Below are 19408 nucleotides of genomic sequence, written 5' to 3' on the forward strand. Positions count from 1 at the left end.
AAGGATAAGTTGAAAATTACTACTTGAGTTTGTTTAATTCAGTTTTTACTGGAGTCACAAATCGAATACACCCTTTCCAAGTCACGGTATTTAAAGGTTCCCATGGGTAGCAACCCTTTAAATAATCCAGAACACTCCCCCGCTCCCCACAGTAAAACGTGGATTTAAAATTCCTTTTCCTTCCAAATGTATAAGAACCAACCTTGCTAGCCAGCGGCACACAGGTTTCCCAGCAGGGTCAGGTTGGGTACCGGGCATTTTCTGGAGCTCCTTCCTCGGAGGATTCTCTTCCTCTCTCCTTGGGGTAGGATGACATGGAACCAACTTTCTTCCACCTACATGAACCGCAGTTCCTGGTCTCTTGTTGCTGCCAAACTTTCATGGCAACCCCATGGGAGACCTCAGGGAGAACTCTGAACGTGCTACGATCAATCGTAGACAATCCGTGAAGAGTTTGGGGCAGAAATGTCCAAGGAATTTCTCCCCCAGTGTGACAGTTGCTGATGTTAGAGGTAGGCAGGGGTGCCAAGTATAGAAACTGCCCTCTCAGTAGTGTAGGGACAACCAAAGTCAAAAATCTGGAAAAATTTTCAAGTGTATTATGCTATCTTGTATTACAGGAAGATCTGACACCCAAGGATATTGAAGATATCATTGATGAGCTGAAGGCTGGCAAAGTCCCAAAACCTGGACCAAGGTATATTTCATTTGTTTCATTTCTTCTAGACTGTGAGCCCACTGATGGGTAGGGACCGTCTCTATATGTTGCCAACTTGTATTTCCCAAGCGCTTAGTACAGTGCTCTGCACACAGTAAGCGCTCAATAAATACGATTGATTGATTGTATAAAGCAAATTGAATTAGTACTCAGAAATCTTTAGAGGAAACAATTTTATTTCCCCCTGTTTTTTTTTAAATATGGTATTCATTCAGTGCTTACTATAAGCCGGGCACTGTACTAACCGCTAGGGTAGGTAGAAGCTAAGCAGGTTGAGCACAGTGCCTGTCCCTCATGGGGCTCACCATCTTAATCCCTATTTTACAGATGAGGGAACTGAGGCCCAGAGAATAATAATAATAATAATGGTATTTGTTAAGTGCCTACTGTATGCCAGGCACTGTTCTAATCGCTGGAGTAAATGCAAGATAATCAGGTTGGGGACAGTCCGTGTCCCCATTTTCCAGATGAGGGAACGGAGGCACAGAGAAGTGAGTTGACCTGCTCAAGGTCACACAGCAGACAAGTGGCAGAACCAGGATTAGAATGCAGGTCCTCCTGGTTCCCAGGCCCGTGCATTTTCCACTAGGCCTTGCTGCTTCTCCGTTTTCCACAAAGCTTTAGATTAACTGCTCCAGTAACTTAATCATCATCATCATCATCATCAATCGTATTTATTGAGCGCTTACTGTGTGCAGAGCACTGTACTAAGCGCTTGGGAAGTACAAGTTGGCAACAGAAAGAGACAGTCCCTACCCAACAGTGGGCTAGACAGTAGTAACATTCATGTACTAGGCCAGTGGCGCAACCTTAAGAGGAAGAACCCACCTCAACCTTAAGAGGAAGGCTCTCTACCTTACAATGTAAAAAGCATTCACTTTCCCCATCTGTTTTGTAGGTATGGATATTTCAGCCTATCCCTGGTGTTTAAAAGTGATGCCGCTGATGGTGAGATTGTCTCTCAGTCTCACACACAAGTGGATTCAATCAGTCAGTGGTGTTTGAGTGCTTACTGTGTGCAGAGCACTGTACTAAGCGCTTGGGAGAGTACAACACAACAGAATTAGCGGGCACGTTCCCTGTCCCTCATGGGGCTCACAATCTTAATCCCTATTTTACAGATGAGGGAACTGAGGCCCAGAGAATAATAATAATAATAATGGTATTTGTTAAGTGCTTACTGTATGCCAGGCACTGTTCTAATCGCTGGAGTAAATACAAGATAATCAGGTTGGACACAGTCCGTGTCCCCATTTTCCAGATGAGGGAACGGAGGCACAGAGAAGTGAGTTGACTTGCTCAAGGTCACACAGCAGACAAGTGGCAGAACCAGGGTTAGAATGCAGGTCCTCCTGATTCCCAGGCCCGTGCACTTTCCACTAGGCCTTGCTGCTTCTCCGTTTTCCACAAAGCTTTAGATTAACTGCTCCAGTAACTTAATCATCATCATCATCATCATCATCAATCGTATTTATTGAGCGCTTACTGTGTGCTGAGCACTGTACTAAGCGCTTGGGAAGTACAAGTTGGCAACATAAAGAGACAGTCCCTACCCAACAGTGGGCTAGACAGTAGTAACATTCATGTACTAGGCCAGTGGCTCAACCTTAAGAGGAAGAACCCACCTCAACCTTAAGAGGAAGGCTCTCTACCTTACAATGTAAAAAGCATTCACTTTCCCCATCTGTTTTATAGGTATGCATATTTCAGCCTATCCCTGGTGTTTAAAAGTGATGCCGCTGATGGTGAGATTGTCTCTCAATCTCACACACAAGTGGATTCAATCAGTCAGTGGTGTTTGAGTGCTTACTATGTGCAGAGCACTGTACTTAGCGCTTGGGAGAGTACAACACAACAGAATTAGCGGGCACGTTCCCTGTCCCTCATGGGGCTCACAATCTTAATCCCTATTTTACAGATGAGGGAACTGAGGCCCAGAGAATAATAATAATAATAATGGTATTTGTTAAGTGCTTACTGTATGCCAGGCATTGTTCTAATCGCTGGAGTAAATGCAAGATAATCAGGTTGGACACAGTCCGTGTCCCCATTTTCCAGATGAGGGAACGGAGGCACAGAGAAGTGAGTTGACCTGCTCAAGGTCTCACAGCAGACAAGTGGAAGAACCAGGATTAGAATGCAGGTCCTCCTGATTCCCAGGCCCGTGCACTTTCCACTAGGCCTTGCTGCTTCTCCGTTTTCCACAAAGCTTTAGATTAACTGCTCCAGTAACTTAATCATCATCATCATCATCATCAGTCGTATTTATTGAGCGCTTACTGTGTGCAGAGCACTGCACTAAGCGCTTGGGAAGTACAAGTTGGCAACATAAAGAGGCAGTCCCTACCCAACAGTGGGCTAGACAGTAGTAACATTCATGTACTAGGCCAGTGGCTCAACCTTAAGAGGAAGAACCCACCTCAACCTTAAGAGGAAGACTCTACCTTACAATGTAAAAAGCATTCACTTTCCCCATCTGTTTTATAGGTATGCATATTTCAACCTATCCCTGGTGTTTAAAAGTGATGCTGCTGATGGTGAGATTGTCTCTCAGTCTCACACACAAGTGGATTCAATCAGTCAGTGGTGTTTGAGTGCTTACTGTGTGCAGAGCACTGTACTAAGCGCTTGGGAGAGTACAACACAACAGAATTAGCGGGCACGTTCCCTGTCCCTCATGGGGCTCACAATCTTAATCCTTATTTTACAGATGAGGGAACTGAGGCCCAGAGAATAATAATAATAATAATGATGGTATTTGTTAAGTGCCTACTGTTAAGAGCCTACCGTCTAGATATCTCTTACTATTTACCGTATCTCCTTGCTGTTTAGGATGAGCATCAGCAAAGATGCTGTTGATGGACTCCCCTTTCTCTTGTCAACCAACCTAATTGGGGCTACCTACATTTCCCAGGATTTTAGGAATGTGAGCCCATTTTAGACTGTGAGCCCACTGTTGGGTAGGGACTGTCTCTATATGTTGCCAATTTGTACTTCCCAAGCGCTTAGTACAGTGCTCTGCACATAGTAAGCGCTCAATAAGTACGATTGATGATGATGATGATGAATGGGGGAAGGGGAAACATTCCTTTGCCAGCACAGGCCCTTGATTATTCTGTAGTGGTGGTTTATGCTAGGCCATCATTCATTCATTCATTCAATCTTATTTATTGAGCACTTACTGTACTGTACTAAGCACTGTACTAAGCGCTTGGGAAGTCCAAGTTGGCAACATATAGGGACGGTCCCTACCCAACAGTGGGCTCACAGTCTAGAAGGGTATTTGAGTAGTACAACATTGAGTATTACAACGTTACTCAAATCCTCACACACTCATCCGATCCCCCTGGGCAGAGCAGTAAGGCAGCCAGCAAGAAGTGCTGACGGAGTCTTGGGGCACAATATCAACCAAGGGCACGACCAAGATCCTGTGTCCTTGCCAATTTTTCGTAAGCCATTTGTTAAGTATTATTATTATTATTATTATTAAGTACGGCACTCAGGTTAGCTTTAGTTAGAAGCAGGAGGAGGGAGTCTTTACCTGCTTTTTTACGAAAACAATGGAAAAGTAAAGTCAAATAATCCCCAGGTAAACTAAATCAAAGCCCCCTCCTTCCCCACACAAAAAAAATCCCCCGAGCAGACATAAAGAAATCAAAATGAAATGGGAGGAAAGTAAGGATCTGTGTAATTACCTGAAGCAAAGCATTTCCACTGTGCCATGCAGCATTCCTTTCCCCTCCAACCCCACACCCCCCAGCCAGTTTATTTAGAAATGTAATCACCTGTTTCAAAGGGCTAGTTCCCTCCACCCATCCTAGTGAACAGGGGCTTTTCCCAGCCTGCATTCTGGAAAAAAAAAACAGCCCTAAGGGAGGAGAGGACCTAATAATAATAATAATAATAATAATAATAATAATAATAATAATAATAATAATAATAATGTCATTTGTTTAGCGCTTACTATGTGCAAAGCACTGTTCTAAGTGCTGGGGAGGATACAGGGTAAGCGGGTTGTCCCACATGGGGCTCACAGTCTTCATCCCCATTTTACAGATGAGGTAACTGAGGCCCAGAGAAGTGAAGTGACTTTCCCAAGGTCGCACAGCTGACAAGTGGCGGAGCCGGGATTAGAACCCATGACCTCTGACTCCGAAGCCCGTGCTCTTTCCACTGAGGCACGCTAGGAGCTATTAGATTCAGGATTCCATTTACTAGTAATGATGGCATTTGTTAAGTGCTTACTGTTGTGCAAACCGCTGTTCTAAGTGCTGAGGGGGATACAAGGTGATCAAGTTGTTCCGCGTGGGGCTCACAGTCTTAATCCCCATTTTACAGACGAGGTAGCTGAGGCTCAGAGAAATTGTGACTTGCCCAAGGTCACACAGCAGAGGAGGCGGAGCTGGGATTAGAACCCGTGACCTCCGGCTCCCAAGCCCGGGCTGTTTCTACTGAGCCACGCTGCCCTTGGACCTATTGAAATGGGCTGAATTTGAGCCGCGGATCTAGAGTGGAAAAAGTTTTAACTGGTATCTTTCACTAAAGAGGCTCAAATCGCCTTTTCCGTGGGTATCGAGGAGCTCGTGTTAAATTTGCACTCGGTGGAACTAGAAAGGCTTGGCAGCTTTTGAAATGAGTATTCTCTCCATTAAGATGGGCATCTGAAACAAGTCAGCCCCCCACTATGAAGGGTAATGCGGAGAACATGAACAGAAAGGCTCCAGTGACTTCATCATCATCATCATCAATCGTATTTATTGAGCGCTTACTATGTGCAGAGCACTGTACTAAGCGCTTGGGAAGTACAAACTGGCAACATATAGAGACAGTCCCTACCCAACAGTGGGCTCACAGTCTAAAAGGGGGAGACAGAGAACAAAACCAAATGTACTAACAAAATAATCAATCAATCAATCAATCGATCGTATTTATTGAGCGCTTACTATGTGCAGAGCACTGTACTAAGCGCTTGGGAAGTACAAATTGGCAACACACAGAGACAGTCCCTACCCAACAGTGGGCTCGCAGTCTAAAAGGGGGAGACAGAGAACAGAACCAAACATACCAACAAAATAAAATAAATAGGATAGAAATGTACAAGTAAAATAAATAAATAAATAAATAAATAAATAGAGTAATAACAGTGGGCTCACAGTCTAAAAGGGGAAGACAGAGAACAAAGCCAAACGTACCAACAAAATAAAATGAATAGAATAGATATGTACAAATAAAATAAATAAATAAATAGGGTAAAAAATATGTACAATATATTGTACATATATTTTACAGAGTGAAATATGTACTTCACTCTGTAAAAGCCGGTGCTTTCATTGTTCTCCCCTCCCTATCCCTCAACCGTTTTGACGGATGCACTGGATACCATTTTCATTCAAATAACACGCACACTTATTTGACATCAAGCATTCGTGGCGGAATTCAAAGGCAACCGGTTTCTGATGTACATATTTTTTACTCTATTTATTTATTTATTTATTTATTTCACTTGTACATTTCTATCCTATTTATTTTATTTTGTTGGTATGTTTGGTTCTGTTCTCTGTCTCCCCCTTTTAGACTGTGAGCCCACTGTTGGGTAGGGACTGTCTCTATGTGTTGCCAATTTGTACTTCCCAAGCGCTTAGTACAGTGCTCTGCACATAGTAAGCGCTCAATAAATACGATTGATTGATTGATTGATTGATGCTAGGGCCATCTTTTGAGGTCGTCAGGGGCCTCTGCTCATATTCACTCGAGAGTCCAAAGGCAAGTCACTTAACTTCTCCGTGCCTCAGTTACCTTATCTGTAAGATGGGGATTAAGCCTGTGAGCCCCCCATGGGACAACCTGATCACCTTGCTCCCTCCCCAGCACTTAGAACAGCACTTAGAATAAATGCCATCGTTATTATTATTATTAATAGTGATATTTGTTAAGCGCTTACTGTGGGAAACACTATCTTGCTGGGGTAGTTGCAACATAATCAGAACAGGCACGGTCCCCATCCCCCAGATCAGTCAGTCAATCATATTTATTGAGCACTTACTGTATGCAGAGCACTGTACTAAGCACTTGGGAGAGTACAGCAGAAATGTTCCCTGCCCGAAGCAGCATAGCTCGGTGGAAAGAGCGCGGGCTTTGGAGTCGGAGGTCATGGGTTCGAATCCTGACCCTGTCACATGTCTGCTGTGTGAACTTGGGCAAGTCACTTAACTTCCTTCCCCTCCCCCTCGTCCCCCTCTCCATCCCCCCCATCTTACCTCCTTCCCTTCCCCACAGCACATGTATATATGTTTGTACATATTTATTACTCTATTTATTTTACTTGTACATATCTATTCTATTTATTTTATTTTGTTGGTATGTTTGGTTTTGTTCTCCGTCTCCCCCTTTTAGACCGTGGGCCCACTGTTGGGTAGGGACTGTCTCTATATGTTGCCAACTTGTACTTCCCAAGCGCTTAGTACAGTGCTCTGCACACAGTGGGCGCTCAATAAATACGATTGATTGATTGATTAACTTCTCTGAGCCTGTTACCTCATCTGTCAAATGGGGATTAAGATTGGGAGCACCACGTGGGGCAACTTGATCCCCTCCCAGCGCTTAGAACAGTGCTGTGCACATAGTAAGCGCTTAACAAATGCCATCATGATATATTAGAAGGATCTGCAGCCTCAACCTCATCTTTTTACTGCAACTTTCTGTCCCCGCAAGTCCAGTGCTGTGCTCTGTAGGGTAGCTGCTTAACAAACACCGCCGCTGTTGATGGATGGACAGAAAGCTGGCCGAAATTCCAGTGTCCACCGGGTAGGAAAGAGAAAGCTATATATAGCCGGGCTATTCCGTAAAGCCGAAGAAGAAGTAACAAGATTGAGGAGTTTCTTTACGGTAGAGTACAGCAGACTGGACCCAAGCCTCATTTTAACGCGTCCTCCCAAAATGGGGGCTCTGAGCAATCAGGCTTTTATTTTCTGTCTCAGATCAATCAATCAATCAATCAATCAATCAATCGTATTTATTGAGCGCTTACTGTGTGCAGAGCACTGTACTAAGCACTTGGGAAGTACAAATTGGCAACACATAGAGACAGTCCCCACCCAACAGTGGGCTCACAGTCTAAAAGGGGGAAACAGAGAACAAAACCAAACATACCAACAAAATAAAATAAATAGGAAAGAAATGTACAAGTAAAATAAATAGAGTAATAAATATGTACAAACATCTATACATATATACAGGTGCTGTGGGGAAGGGAAGGAGGTAAGATGGGGGGATTGAGAGGGGGACGAGGGGGAGAGGAAGGAAGGGGCTCAGTCTGGGAAGGCCTCCTGGAGGAGGTGAGCTCTCAGCAGGGCCTTGAAGGGAGATAATAATAATAATGATGGCATTTGTTAAGTGCTTACTATGTGCAAAGCATGTTCTAAGTGCTGGGGAGGTACAATAATAATAATAATAATGATGGCATTTATTAAGCGCTTACTATGTGCAAAGCACTGTTCTAAGCACCGGGGAGGTTACAAGGGGATCAGGTTGTCCCACGTGGGGCTCACAGTCTTAGTCCCCAATTTACAGATGAGGGAACTGAGGCACAGAGAAGTTAAGTGGCTTGCCCAAGGTCACACAGCTGACAAGTGGCCAGAATTCAAACCCACGACCTCTGACTCCGAATCCCGCACTCTTTCCACTGAGCCACGCTGCTCCCCTAATTATTCTTATTATTTTGATGATGATGGTGTTTAAGCGCTTACTGTGTGTGAAGCACTGTTCTAAGTGCTGGGGGGTGGGGGGACACAAGGTGATCAGGTTGTCCCACGTGGGGCTCACACTCGTAACCCCCATTTTACAGATGAGGTAACTGAGGCACAGAGAAGTGAAGTGGCTTGCCCAAAGTCACACAGCTGGCAAGTGGTGGTGCCGGGATTAGAACCCATGACATCTCCCTTCAAGGCCCTACTGAGAGCTCACCTCCTCCAGGAGGCCTTCCCAGACTGAGCCCCTTCCTTCCTCTCCCCCTCGCCCCCCTCTCCATCCCCCCATCTTACCTCCTTCCCTTCCCCACACCACCTGTATATATGTATATATGTTTGTACATATTTATTACTCTATTTTACTTGTACATATCTATTCTATTTATTTTATTTTGTTAGTATATTTGGTTTTGTTCTCTGCCTCCCCCTTTTAGACTGTGAGCCCACTGTTGGGTAGGGACTGTCACTATGTGGTGCCAACTTGTACTTCCCAAGCGCTTAGTACAGAGCTCTGCACACAGTAAGCGCTCAATAAATACGATTGATGATGATGCAGCGCCAAGGAAAAAACAGTTTCAGTACTTCTTGAATAGGGTATTAAGACCGTTTTGTTGCTGATTTAGGAAGTGGTGGCATCTCAAAGGTGGCCCCAAAAATGCTTTTCAGAAGCCTTTATCAGTTATTCCCATTTGCAATTGTGAATTTGTAATTCTACACAAACGGGAAGAGAGATGTCGGGTAATTGGGAGGCGGGGGCAGTGGTAGCTTTGCATCCAAACAGTTCCACTTTGCCTGGCAGGGAGGCAAAGTGGAAAGGCTTAACTGTGGGGAATGGGCGGTCTTCCTGCCCACCTACTTTAGCCAGATCTGCTTAATCAATCAATCAATCAATCAATCGTATTTATTGAGCGCTTACTATGTGCAGAGCACATATGTGCTTAAGACACTTGGATCTAGTAGTTGAGCCAAGACAATAAACAGGAGGCTTGCAGTCTTTTTATTTTCTTAGTATGTTCGGTTTTGTTCTCTGTCTCCCCCTTTTAGACTGTGAGCCCACTGCTGGGTAGGGACTGTCTCTATAAGTTGCCAACTTGGACTTCCCAAGCGCTTAGTACAGTGCTCTGCACACAGTAAGCGCTTAATAAATGCCATCGTTATTATTATTGTATCTCCCCAGCACTTAGAACATGCTTTGCACATAGTGAGCACTTAACAAATGCCATCATTATTATTATTATTATTATGCTGCAGATGCTGCTGCTTCTCTATCTATATACATAGGAGATATAATAAGTGATGATGGTATTTGTTAAGTGCTTACTATGTGCCAAGCACTGTTCTAAGCACAAGGGTAGACAGGATAATCAGGTTGTCCCACATGGGGCTCACAGTCTTCATCCCCATTTTACAGGTGAGGTAACTGAGGCGCAGAGAAGTTAAGTGACTTGCCCAAGGTCACACAGCAGACAAGTGGCGGAGGTGGGATTAGAACCCACGCCCTCTGACTTCCAGGCCCGCACTCTATCCACTAAGCCACGCTGCTTCATAGTATTTGTTAAACGCTTCCTGTGTGCCAAGCACTGTTCTAAGCGCTGGTAGATACAAGGTTATCAGGTTGTCCCATGTAGGGCTCACGGTCTTAATCCCCATTTTCAGATGAAGAAACTGAGGCACCGAGAAGTTAAGTGACTTGCCCAAAGTCACACAGCAGACAAGTGGAGGCCTTCCCAGACTGAGCCCCTTCCTTCCTCTCCCCCTCGTCCCCCTCTCCATCCCCCCCATCTTACCTCCTTCCCTTCCCCACACCACCTGTATACATGTATATATGTTTGTCCATATTTATTACTCTATTTATTTATTTTAGACTGTGAGCCCTCTGTTGGGTAGGGACTGTCTCTGTATGTTGCCAATTTGTACTTCCCAAGCGCTTAGTACAGTGCTCTGCACATAGTAAGTGCTCAATAAATACGATTGATGATGATGATGATGATGATTTATTTATTTTACTTGTACATATCTATTCTATTTATTTTATTTTGTTAGTATATGTGGTTTTGTTCTCTGTCTCCCCCTTTTAGACTGCGAGCCCACTGCTGGGTAGGGACTGTCTCTATGTGTTGCCAACTTGTACTGCCCAAGCGCTTAGTACAGTGCTCTGCACACAGTAAGCGCTCCATAAATACGATTGATGATGATGATCTGGCTCCAAAGCCCATGCTCTTTTCACTGAGCCACGCTGTTGTCTGCTTGTGGATCGGATAATGGTGTATCTTTGTGTTGCTGCTGTTCTTTGGTCTCTGTTTAAACAGATGCCCTTTCTGAGCTAGTCCGAGTGTCAAACTGAGTGATGCTGTACTGAACGGGTGAAGGCCCAGTGGGAGGTGACCACAGATGGACCCCTTTTTCCTATCAGCTGTTAGGCCCAGGGGTAATCAATCAATCAATCAATCAATCGTATTTATTGAGCACTTACTATGTGCAGAGCACTGTACTAAGCGCTTGGGAAGTACAAATTGGCAACACATAGAGACAGTCCCTACCCAACAGTGGGCTCACAGTCTAAAAGGGGGAGACAGAGAACAGAACCAAACATACCAACAAAATAAAATAAATAGGATAGAAATGTACAAGTAAGATAAATAGAGTAATAAATATGTACAACCATATATACATATATACAGGTGCTGTGGGGAAGGGAAGGAGGTAAGATGGGGGGATGGAGGGGGGGGGCGAGGGGGAGAGGAAGGAAGGGGCTCAGTCTGGGAAGGCCTCCTGGAGGAGGTGAGCTCTCAGCAGGGCCTTGAAGGGAGGAAGAGAGCTAGCTTGGCGGAGGGGCAGAGGGATTGGGGGCATTCCAGGCCCGGGGGATCATCATCATCATCATCAATCGTATTTATTGAGCGCTTACTATGTGCAGAGCACTGTACTAAGCGCTTGGGAAGTACAAATTGGCAACATATAAAGACAGTCCCTACCCAACAGTGGGCTCACAGTCTAAAAGGGGGAGACAGAGAACAAAACCAAACATACTAACAAAATAAAATAAATAGAATAGATATGTACAAACAAAATAAATAAATAAATAAATAAATAGAGTAAAAATATGTACAAACATATGTACATATATACAGGTGCTGTGGGGAAGGGAAGGAGGTAAGATGGGGGGGATGGAGAGGGGGACGAGGGGGAGAGGAAGGAAGGGGCTCAGTCTGGGAAGGCTTCCTGGAGGAGGTGAGCTCTCAGCAGGGCCTTGAAGGGAGGGGGATGACGGCGGGAGAGGCGAGAACGAGGTACGGTGAGGAGATTAGCGGTAATCCAGTGAGAAAGGGTGCGGGCCATCATCACCCGGACAGAAAGTGCTCAAGCATGTGTTCTCCAGCCCGTAGGCCGTCCCTTTTTCCCCCCGTAGTTGTAGCATCTGCTCCGTTCAGCGGGAAAGAATACACCGGCGGGAATTTGGCCAGGTTCCTGGATTAGCCTCGGCTCCCAATCCAAGAAGAAGGTGGCGACGGCCAAGGAAGGAACGGTGAAATCCTGAAAATGCCGAAGAAATGGCCGACGGAAGTGTCCAGCCCGGTGGTAGCGAGGACCGGTTGAGGCCTCCCGGGCCAACTGCCTAGCCACGGTCCTCTTGGCTCAGTGGAAAGAGCCTGAGCTTTGGCGTCGGAGGTCACGGGTTCAAATCCCAGCTCCGCCGCTTGTCAGCTGTGTGACTTTGGGCAAGTCACTTCTCTGGGCCTCAGTGGCCTCATCTGTAAAATGGGGATCATCAGCATCGTCAGTCGTATTTATTGAGCGCTTACCGTGTGCAGAGCGCTGTACGAAGCGCTTGGGAAGTACAAATTGGCAACATCATCATCAATCGTATTTATTGAGCGCTTACTGCGTGCAGAGCACTGTACGAAGCGCTTGGGAAGTACAAATTGGCAACATCATCATCAATCGTATTTATTGAGCGCTTACTGCGTGCAGAGCACTGTACGAAGCGCTTGGGAAGTACAGATTGGCAACATCATCATCAATCGTATTTATTGAGCGCTTACTGTGTGCAGAGCACTGTACGAAGCGCTTGGGAAGTACAAATTGGCAACATTATATTATCAATCGTATTGAGCGCTTACTATGTGCAGAGCACTGTACCAAGCGCTTGGGAAGTACAAGCTGGCAACATATAGAGACAGTCCCTACCCAACAGTGGGCTCACAGTCTAAGAGGGGGAGACAGAGAACAAAACCAAACATACTAACAAAATAAAATAAATAGAATAGATATGTACAAATAAAATAAATAAATAAATAGAGTAAAAAATACGTACAAACATATATACATGTATACAGGTGCTGTGGGGAAGGGAAGGAGGTAAGATGGGGGGGATGGAGAGGGGGATGAGGGGAAGAGGAAGGAAGGGGCTCAGTCTGGGAAGGCCTATATAGAGACAGTCCCTACCCAACAGTGGGCTCACGGTCTAAAAGAAAAATAATGGCATTTATTAAGCGCTTACTATGTGCAAAGCACTGTTCTAAGCACTGGGGAGGTTACAAGGTGATCAGGTTGTCCCACGGTGGGGCTCACCGTCTTCATCCCCATTTTACAGAGGAGGCACAGAGAAGTGAAGTGACTTGCCCAAAGTCACACAGCAGACATGTGGCGGAGCCGGGATTCGAACCCATGGCCTCTGACTCCAAAGCCCGGGCTCTTTCCACTGAGCCACGCTGCTGAAGACTGGGAGTCCCACGTGGGACAACCTGATCACCTTGTAACCTCCCCAGCGCTTCGAAGTGCTTTGCACATAGTAAGCGCTTCATAAATGCCATTATTCATTCATTCATTCATTCAATCGTATTTATTGAGCGCTTACTGTGTGCAGAGCACTGTACTAAGCGCTTGGGAAGTCCAAGTTGGCAACATATAGAGACGGTCCCTACCCAGCAGCGGGCTCACAGTCTAGAAGGGGGAGACAGAGAACAAAACCAAACATACTAACAAAATAAAATAAATATGTACAAATAAAATAGAGTAATAAATACGTACAAATATATATACAGGTGCTATGGGGAAGGGAAGGGGGGGATTCATTCAATCGTATTTATTGAGCGCTTACTTCAAATCCCGGCTCCGCCAATTGTCAGCTGTGTGAATTTGGGCGAGTCACTTAACTTCTCTGTGCCTCAGTCACCTCATCTGTAAAATGGGGATGAAGAATGTGAGCCCCACGTGGGACAACCTGATCACCTTGTAACCTCCCCAGCGCTTAGAACAGTGCTTGGCACATAGTAAGCGCTTAATAAATGCCATTATTATTATTATTAAGTAGGAGGGAGGACAGGTACTGAGCATTCCTGTTCCACATGGGGCTCGCAGTCTAAGTAGCCGTAGTAAGCAGCTGAGAAGCAGCGTGGCTCAGTGGAAAGAGCACGGGTTTTGGAGTCAGAGGTCATGGGTTCAAATCCCAGCTCCGCCAATTGTCAGCTGTGTGACTTTGGGCGAGTCACTTAACTTCTCGGTGCCTCAGTCACCTCATCTGTAAAATGGGGATGAAGACTGTGAGCCCCACGTGGGACAACCTGATCGTCTTGGAACCTCCCCAGCGCTTAGAACAGTGCTTTGCACATAGTAAGCACTTAATAAATGCCATAATTATTATTATTAAGTAGGAGTAACCTCGTGCTTAGAACAGTGCTTTGCACATAGTAAGCGCTTAATAAATGCCATTATTATTATTATTAAGTAGGAGGGAGGACAGGTACTGAATCCCCATTGTACAATTGAGGAAACTGAGGCCCAGAGAATTTCATAGACTGGCCCAAGCTCACACCGCGTATGAGGGGGAGCCAGGATTAGAACTCAGGTCCTCTGACTTCTGGACCTGTGTTGTTTTAACTAGGCCACACTGCTTCAGGGAAAAGTTGTAGGCTCCGTGGTCAAGGTGTTGTTGGCCAACTGTATTGGCAGCATCATACTAGGCCCGTACAAAATCAATCGTATTTATTGAGCGCTTACTGTGTGCAGAGCACTGTACTAAGCGCTTGGGAAGTACAAGTTGGCAACATAAGTCAAGGGAACAATTCCGGCCCTTGAAAAATTAGTTCACAAGAAAGAAGAGAAGCAGTGCGGCTTAGTGGTAAGAACACAGGCTTGGGAGTCAGAGGTCATGTGTTCTAATCCCGGCTCCACCACTTGTCAGCTGTGTGACTTCAGGCAAGTCACTTAACTTCTCTGGGCTTGAGTTACCTCATCCGTAAAACGGGGATGAAGACTGTGAGCCCCCCGTGGGACAACCTGATCGTCTTGTAACCCCTCCAGTGCTTAGAACAGTGTTTGGCACATAGTAAGCGCTTAACAAATACCATAATTATTATAAGAGGCCCAAACATAAATAGTTCTTAACTGATTTAAAAGCAGGGTAATCATTTAATCTAAAATAGACTTTTAACAACAATGAAGTTGGAAGTAGGGACCAGTAATTCATTTTAAGCCTAAAATCATAAGGAATTGGGGTTGGCTTGGCAGCTGAAAATAATACGAGATTATAAAGCTTTGTACAGTAGCAAGGCAGACAACTTTTTTTTGTTCCTGTTTTTTGTTTTAGATTTATTAAATTTTAACCTGTTCCTTTCTGAGGGGTTTTATTAATTTGGAGAAAAGCTCTTGGTAATAATAATGAATGGTATTTGTTAAGCGCTTACTATCATCATCATCATCATCAATCGTATTTATTGAGCGCTTACTGTGTGCAGAGCACTGTACTAAGCGCTTGGGAAGTACAAGTTGGCAACATATAGAGACAGACAAGCAGTGTTCAAAAGCCCCTTAGCAGCTTTTTGCACTAACTGAAAATTCCATTTTTGAAGGTGCTTTTTTATGCTAAAGTTGAATGTGGTGATCAATAGTTGATGATGTTTGCGTTAGTTAAAAAAAATACTTTGAGCTCAAAAAAATAACGTCTGGCTATAGTAGAAATGCAGAGATTAAGTGGACCGTAGGTGGGAATTGGTCAGAGCACTAAGAATGGGCATCAGGAAAAGTCATCATGTAACTTCTCCCTTTTAGTGGCCTAGTGGAACTGGCAAGGGCCTGGGGGGTCAGAGGATCTGGGTTCTAATCCTGCTCCACACTTACCTGCTCTGTGACTTTGGGCAAGGCACATAACTTCTCTGTGCTTCAGTTCCTTCATCCGCAGAATGGGGATTTAATACCTGTTCTTCCTCCTACTTCAGACTGTGAGCCCATGTGAGATCATCTTGTATCTACCCCAGCACTTAGAACAGAGGTTGGCACATAGTAAGTGCTTAACAAATGACCCGTTTAGTGAATGTGTTGGGTTAGCGCTTGCAACTGCATTGTCTATTACATTTAGAAGGTAAAAAGCTGATTTCAGCAAGTGAATATCAATTGTAAATCAAGCTCAGTCGCTTTGGGGTTTTTAAAAGGAAGATAGAGTCCTTTATCTTGACTGAAACCCCTTTGTGGAATTAATGTGCAGCCCAAGTCTTTAATAGACTGTTTTGTTCCTTCATTCTTAAATGCTGAATAAATATATTCTATTGTTCTCATGGCATATTCACCCTCAAATAACCTTTTGGTAAATCGCGCTTCAATATTTACCATATTTCCGCTGTCTCGTTCACCCCACATATCCAATCCGTCACCAAACCCTGCCGGTCTCACCCCCGCCCCATCGCCAAGATCCGCCCTTTCCTCTCCCTCCAAACCGCTACCTTTCTGGTTCAATCTCTCATCCTCTCCCAACTGGACTGCTTTCTTTTCTACTTAGTCTTGGCTTAAACAATCCAATACATTTTTACCTTCAAGACTTCCTTTTCCGAAAGTCTCTGACTTAGAGAAGCAGCGTGGCGGTAGTGGCTAGAGCACGGGCCCGGGAATCAGAACGCCGTGGATTCTAATCCCGGCTCCGCCACTTGTCCGCTGGGTGACCGTGGGCAAGTTACTTCCCTTTTCTGGGCCTCAGTTACCTCATCTGTACAATGGGGATTGAGACAGCCCTATATGGAACAGCGACTGGGTCCAACTCGATTTGCTTGTATCTGCCCCAGCGCTTAGTATAGTGCCTGGCACAAAGTAAGCACTTAACAAATACCATCCCAGCGCTTAGTACAGGGCCTGGCGAGAAATACTTGCTGGTTCAGTCTCTCATCCTATCCCAACTAGATTACTGCATCAGCCTCCTCTCTGATCTCCCAACCTCTTGTCTCTCCCCACTTCAGTCTATACTTCACGCTGCTGCCCGGATCATCTCTGTGCAGAAACGCTCTGGGCATGTTACTCCCCTCTTCAAAAATCTCCAGTGGCTGCCTGTCAACCTACAAATCAGGCAAAAACTCCTCACTCTCGGCTTCAAGGCCGTCCATCACCTCGCCCCCTCCTACCTCACCTCCCTTCTCTCCTTCTCCAGCCCCTCCCGCACCCTCCGCTCCTCCGCCGCTAATCTCCTCCCCGTACCTCATTCTCGCCTGTCCCGCCGTCGACCCCCGGCCCCCGTCATCCCCCTGGCCTGGAATGATAATAATGGCATTTCTTAAGCGCTTACTATGTGCAAAGCACTGTTCTAAGCGCTGGGGAGGTTACAAGGCGATCAGGTTGGCCCACGGGGGGCTCACAGTCTTAATCCTCATTTTACAGATGAGGGAACTGAGGCACAGAGAAATGAAGTGACTTGCCCAAAGTCACACGGCTGACAGTTGGCGGAGCCGGGATTTGAACCCATGACCTCTGACTCCAAAGCCCGGGCTCTTTCCACCGAGCCACGCTGCTTCTAAGCGTGGAATGCCCTCCCTCTGCCCATCCGCCAAGCTAGCTCTCATCCTCCCTTCAAAGCCCTACTGAGAGCTCACCTCCTCCAGGAGGCCTTCCCAGACTGAGCCCCCTTTTTCCTCTCCTCCTCCCCGCCCTCCCTCCTTCCCCTCCCCACAGCCCTTGTATATATATATATTTGTACAGATTTATTACTCTATTTTAGTTGTACATATTCACTATTCTATTTATTTTGTTAATGATGGGCATATAGCTTTAATTCTATTTGTTCTGACGCTTTTGACACCTGTCCACATGGTTTGTTTTGTTGTCCTGTCTCCCCCTTCTAGACTGTGAGCCCGTTGTTGGGTAGGGACCGTCTCTGTATGTTGCTGCCTTGTACTTCCCAAGCGCTTAGTACAGCGCTCTGCACACAGTAGGCGCTCAGTAAATCCGATTGAATGAATGGATCATCATCAATCGTAGTTGTTGAGCGCTTACTATGTGCAGAGCACTGGACTGAGCGCTTAATGAATGAATGAACTGTAGCACTCTACAAATAAATAATGAATACGATTGAATAATTAAATAATTAATAATAATAATAATCATAATATAATAATAATTAAATAATAAATGCGATTGAATGAATGAATCATCCTCAATCGTATTTATTGAGCGCTTACTATGTGCAGAGCACTGTACTAAGCACTTAATGAATGAACTGCAGCACTCTACAAATAAATGATAAATACAATTGAATAATTAAATAATAATTAATTAATTATAACATAATAATAATTAAATAATGAATGTGATTGAATGAATGAATCATCATCAATCGTAGTTATTGAGCGCTTACTATGTGCAGAGCACTGTACTGAGCGCTTAATGAATGAATGAACTGTAGCACCCTACAAATAAATAACAAATACGATTGAATAATTAAATAATAATAATAATATCATAATAATTAATTAAATAATAAATGCGATTGAATGAATGAATCATCATCAGTCGTAGTTATTGAGCGCTTACTGTGTGCAGAGCACTGTACTAAGTGCTTCATGAATGAATGAACTGTAGCACTCTACAAATAAATAATAAATACGATTGAATAATTAAATAATAATTAATTAATAATAATATCAAAATAATTAAATAATGAATACGATTGAATGAATGAATCATCAATCGTAGTTATTGAGCGCTTACTATGTGCAGAGCACTGTACTAAGCGCTTCATGAATGAGTGAACTGTAGCACTCTACAAATAAATAATAAATACGATTGAATAATTAAATAATAATTAATTAATAATAATATAATAATTATTATTAAATAATAAATGCGATTGAATGAATGAATCATCCTCAATCGTATTTATTGAGCGCTTACTATGTGCAGAGCACTGTACTAAGCGCTTCATGAATGAATGCACTGTAGCACTCTACAAATAAATAATAAATACGGTTGAATAATTAATTAATAATAATAATATAATGATAATTAAATAATAAATACGATTGAATGATTAATTAATAATAATAATATAATGCTAATTAAATAATAAATACGATTGAGTGAATGAATCATCCTCAATCGTCTTTATTGAGCGCTTACTATGTGCAGAGCACTGTACTGAGCGCTTAATGAATGAATGAACTGTGGCACTCTGTAAACAAAGGCTGTGAGACATGAAACCAGTGACTTTTTTTTCCCTCCTCCCAGGAGTGGCCGCTTTTCCTGCGAACCGGCTGGAGGCCTCACTTCTTTGGCTGAGCCCCCCAAAGGACCGGGATTTGGGATTCAAGCGGGGCTCTGAGTAACTGTGGTATTTGTTAAGTGTAAAAGCTCGTTACCGGTGAAAACATCTCCCAGTACACTTAATAAAACATATTTACCCACCTCCATCTAGATCAGTAGTGTGCTTCCTCGGGTCCCTGGCAAAAAGCACGGCGGAGTGGGCAGGGCGCGGGCCTGGGAATCAGAAGGTCCCGGGTTCTAATTCCGCCTCTGCCACCTGCCTGCTGTGTGACTTTGGGCAAGTCACTTAATTTCTCTGTGCCTCAGTTACCTCAGACTGTGAGCCCACTGTTGGGTAGGGGCTGTCTCTGTATGTTGCCAATTTGTACTTCCCAAGCGCTTAGTACAGTGCTCTGCACATAGTAAGCGCTCAATAAATACGATTGAT

The 19408-nt window shown here is 44.4% G+C and overlaps 1 protein-coding gene across 2 annotated transcripts in view; it reads left to right on the top strand.

The window, feature by feature from the left end:
* The window catches only part of NDUFV2 (NADH:ubiquinone oxidoreductase core subunit V2), a 59162-nt gene extending 40037 nt beyond the window's left edge, over window positions 1-19125 (top strand). For both annotated transcript variants that reach the window (XM_038746920.1, XM_038746921.1), the window contains 2 exons: window positions 621-697; window positions 18946-19125. In XM_038746920.1, coding sequence (XP_038602848.1) covers window positions 621-697; window positions 18946-19039 — 171 coding nt within the window. In that variant the 3' untranslated portion in view covers window positions 19040-19125. The remainder of the gene's footprint in view (window positions 1-620; window positions 698-18945) is intronic.
* The last annotated feature ends 283 nt before the right edge of the window (window positions 19126-19408 follow it).

This window comes from Tachyglossus aculeatus, chromosome 5, assembly GCF_015852505.1.
Source record: "Tachyglossus aculeatus isolate mTacAcu1 chromosome 5, mTacAcu1.pri, whole genome shotgun sequence".
NCBI classification, from domain to species: Eukaryota; Metazoa; Chordata; class Mammalia; order Monotremata; family Tachyglossidae; genus Tachyglossus; species Tachyglossus aculeatus.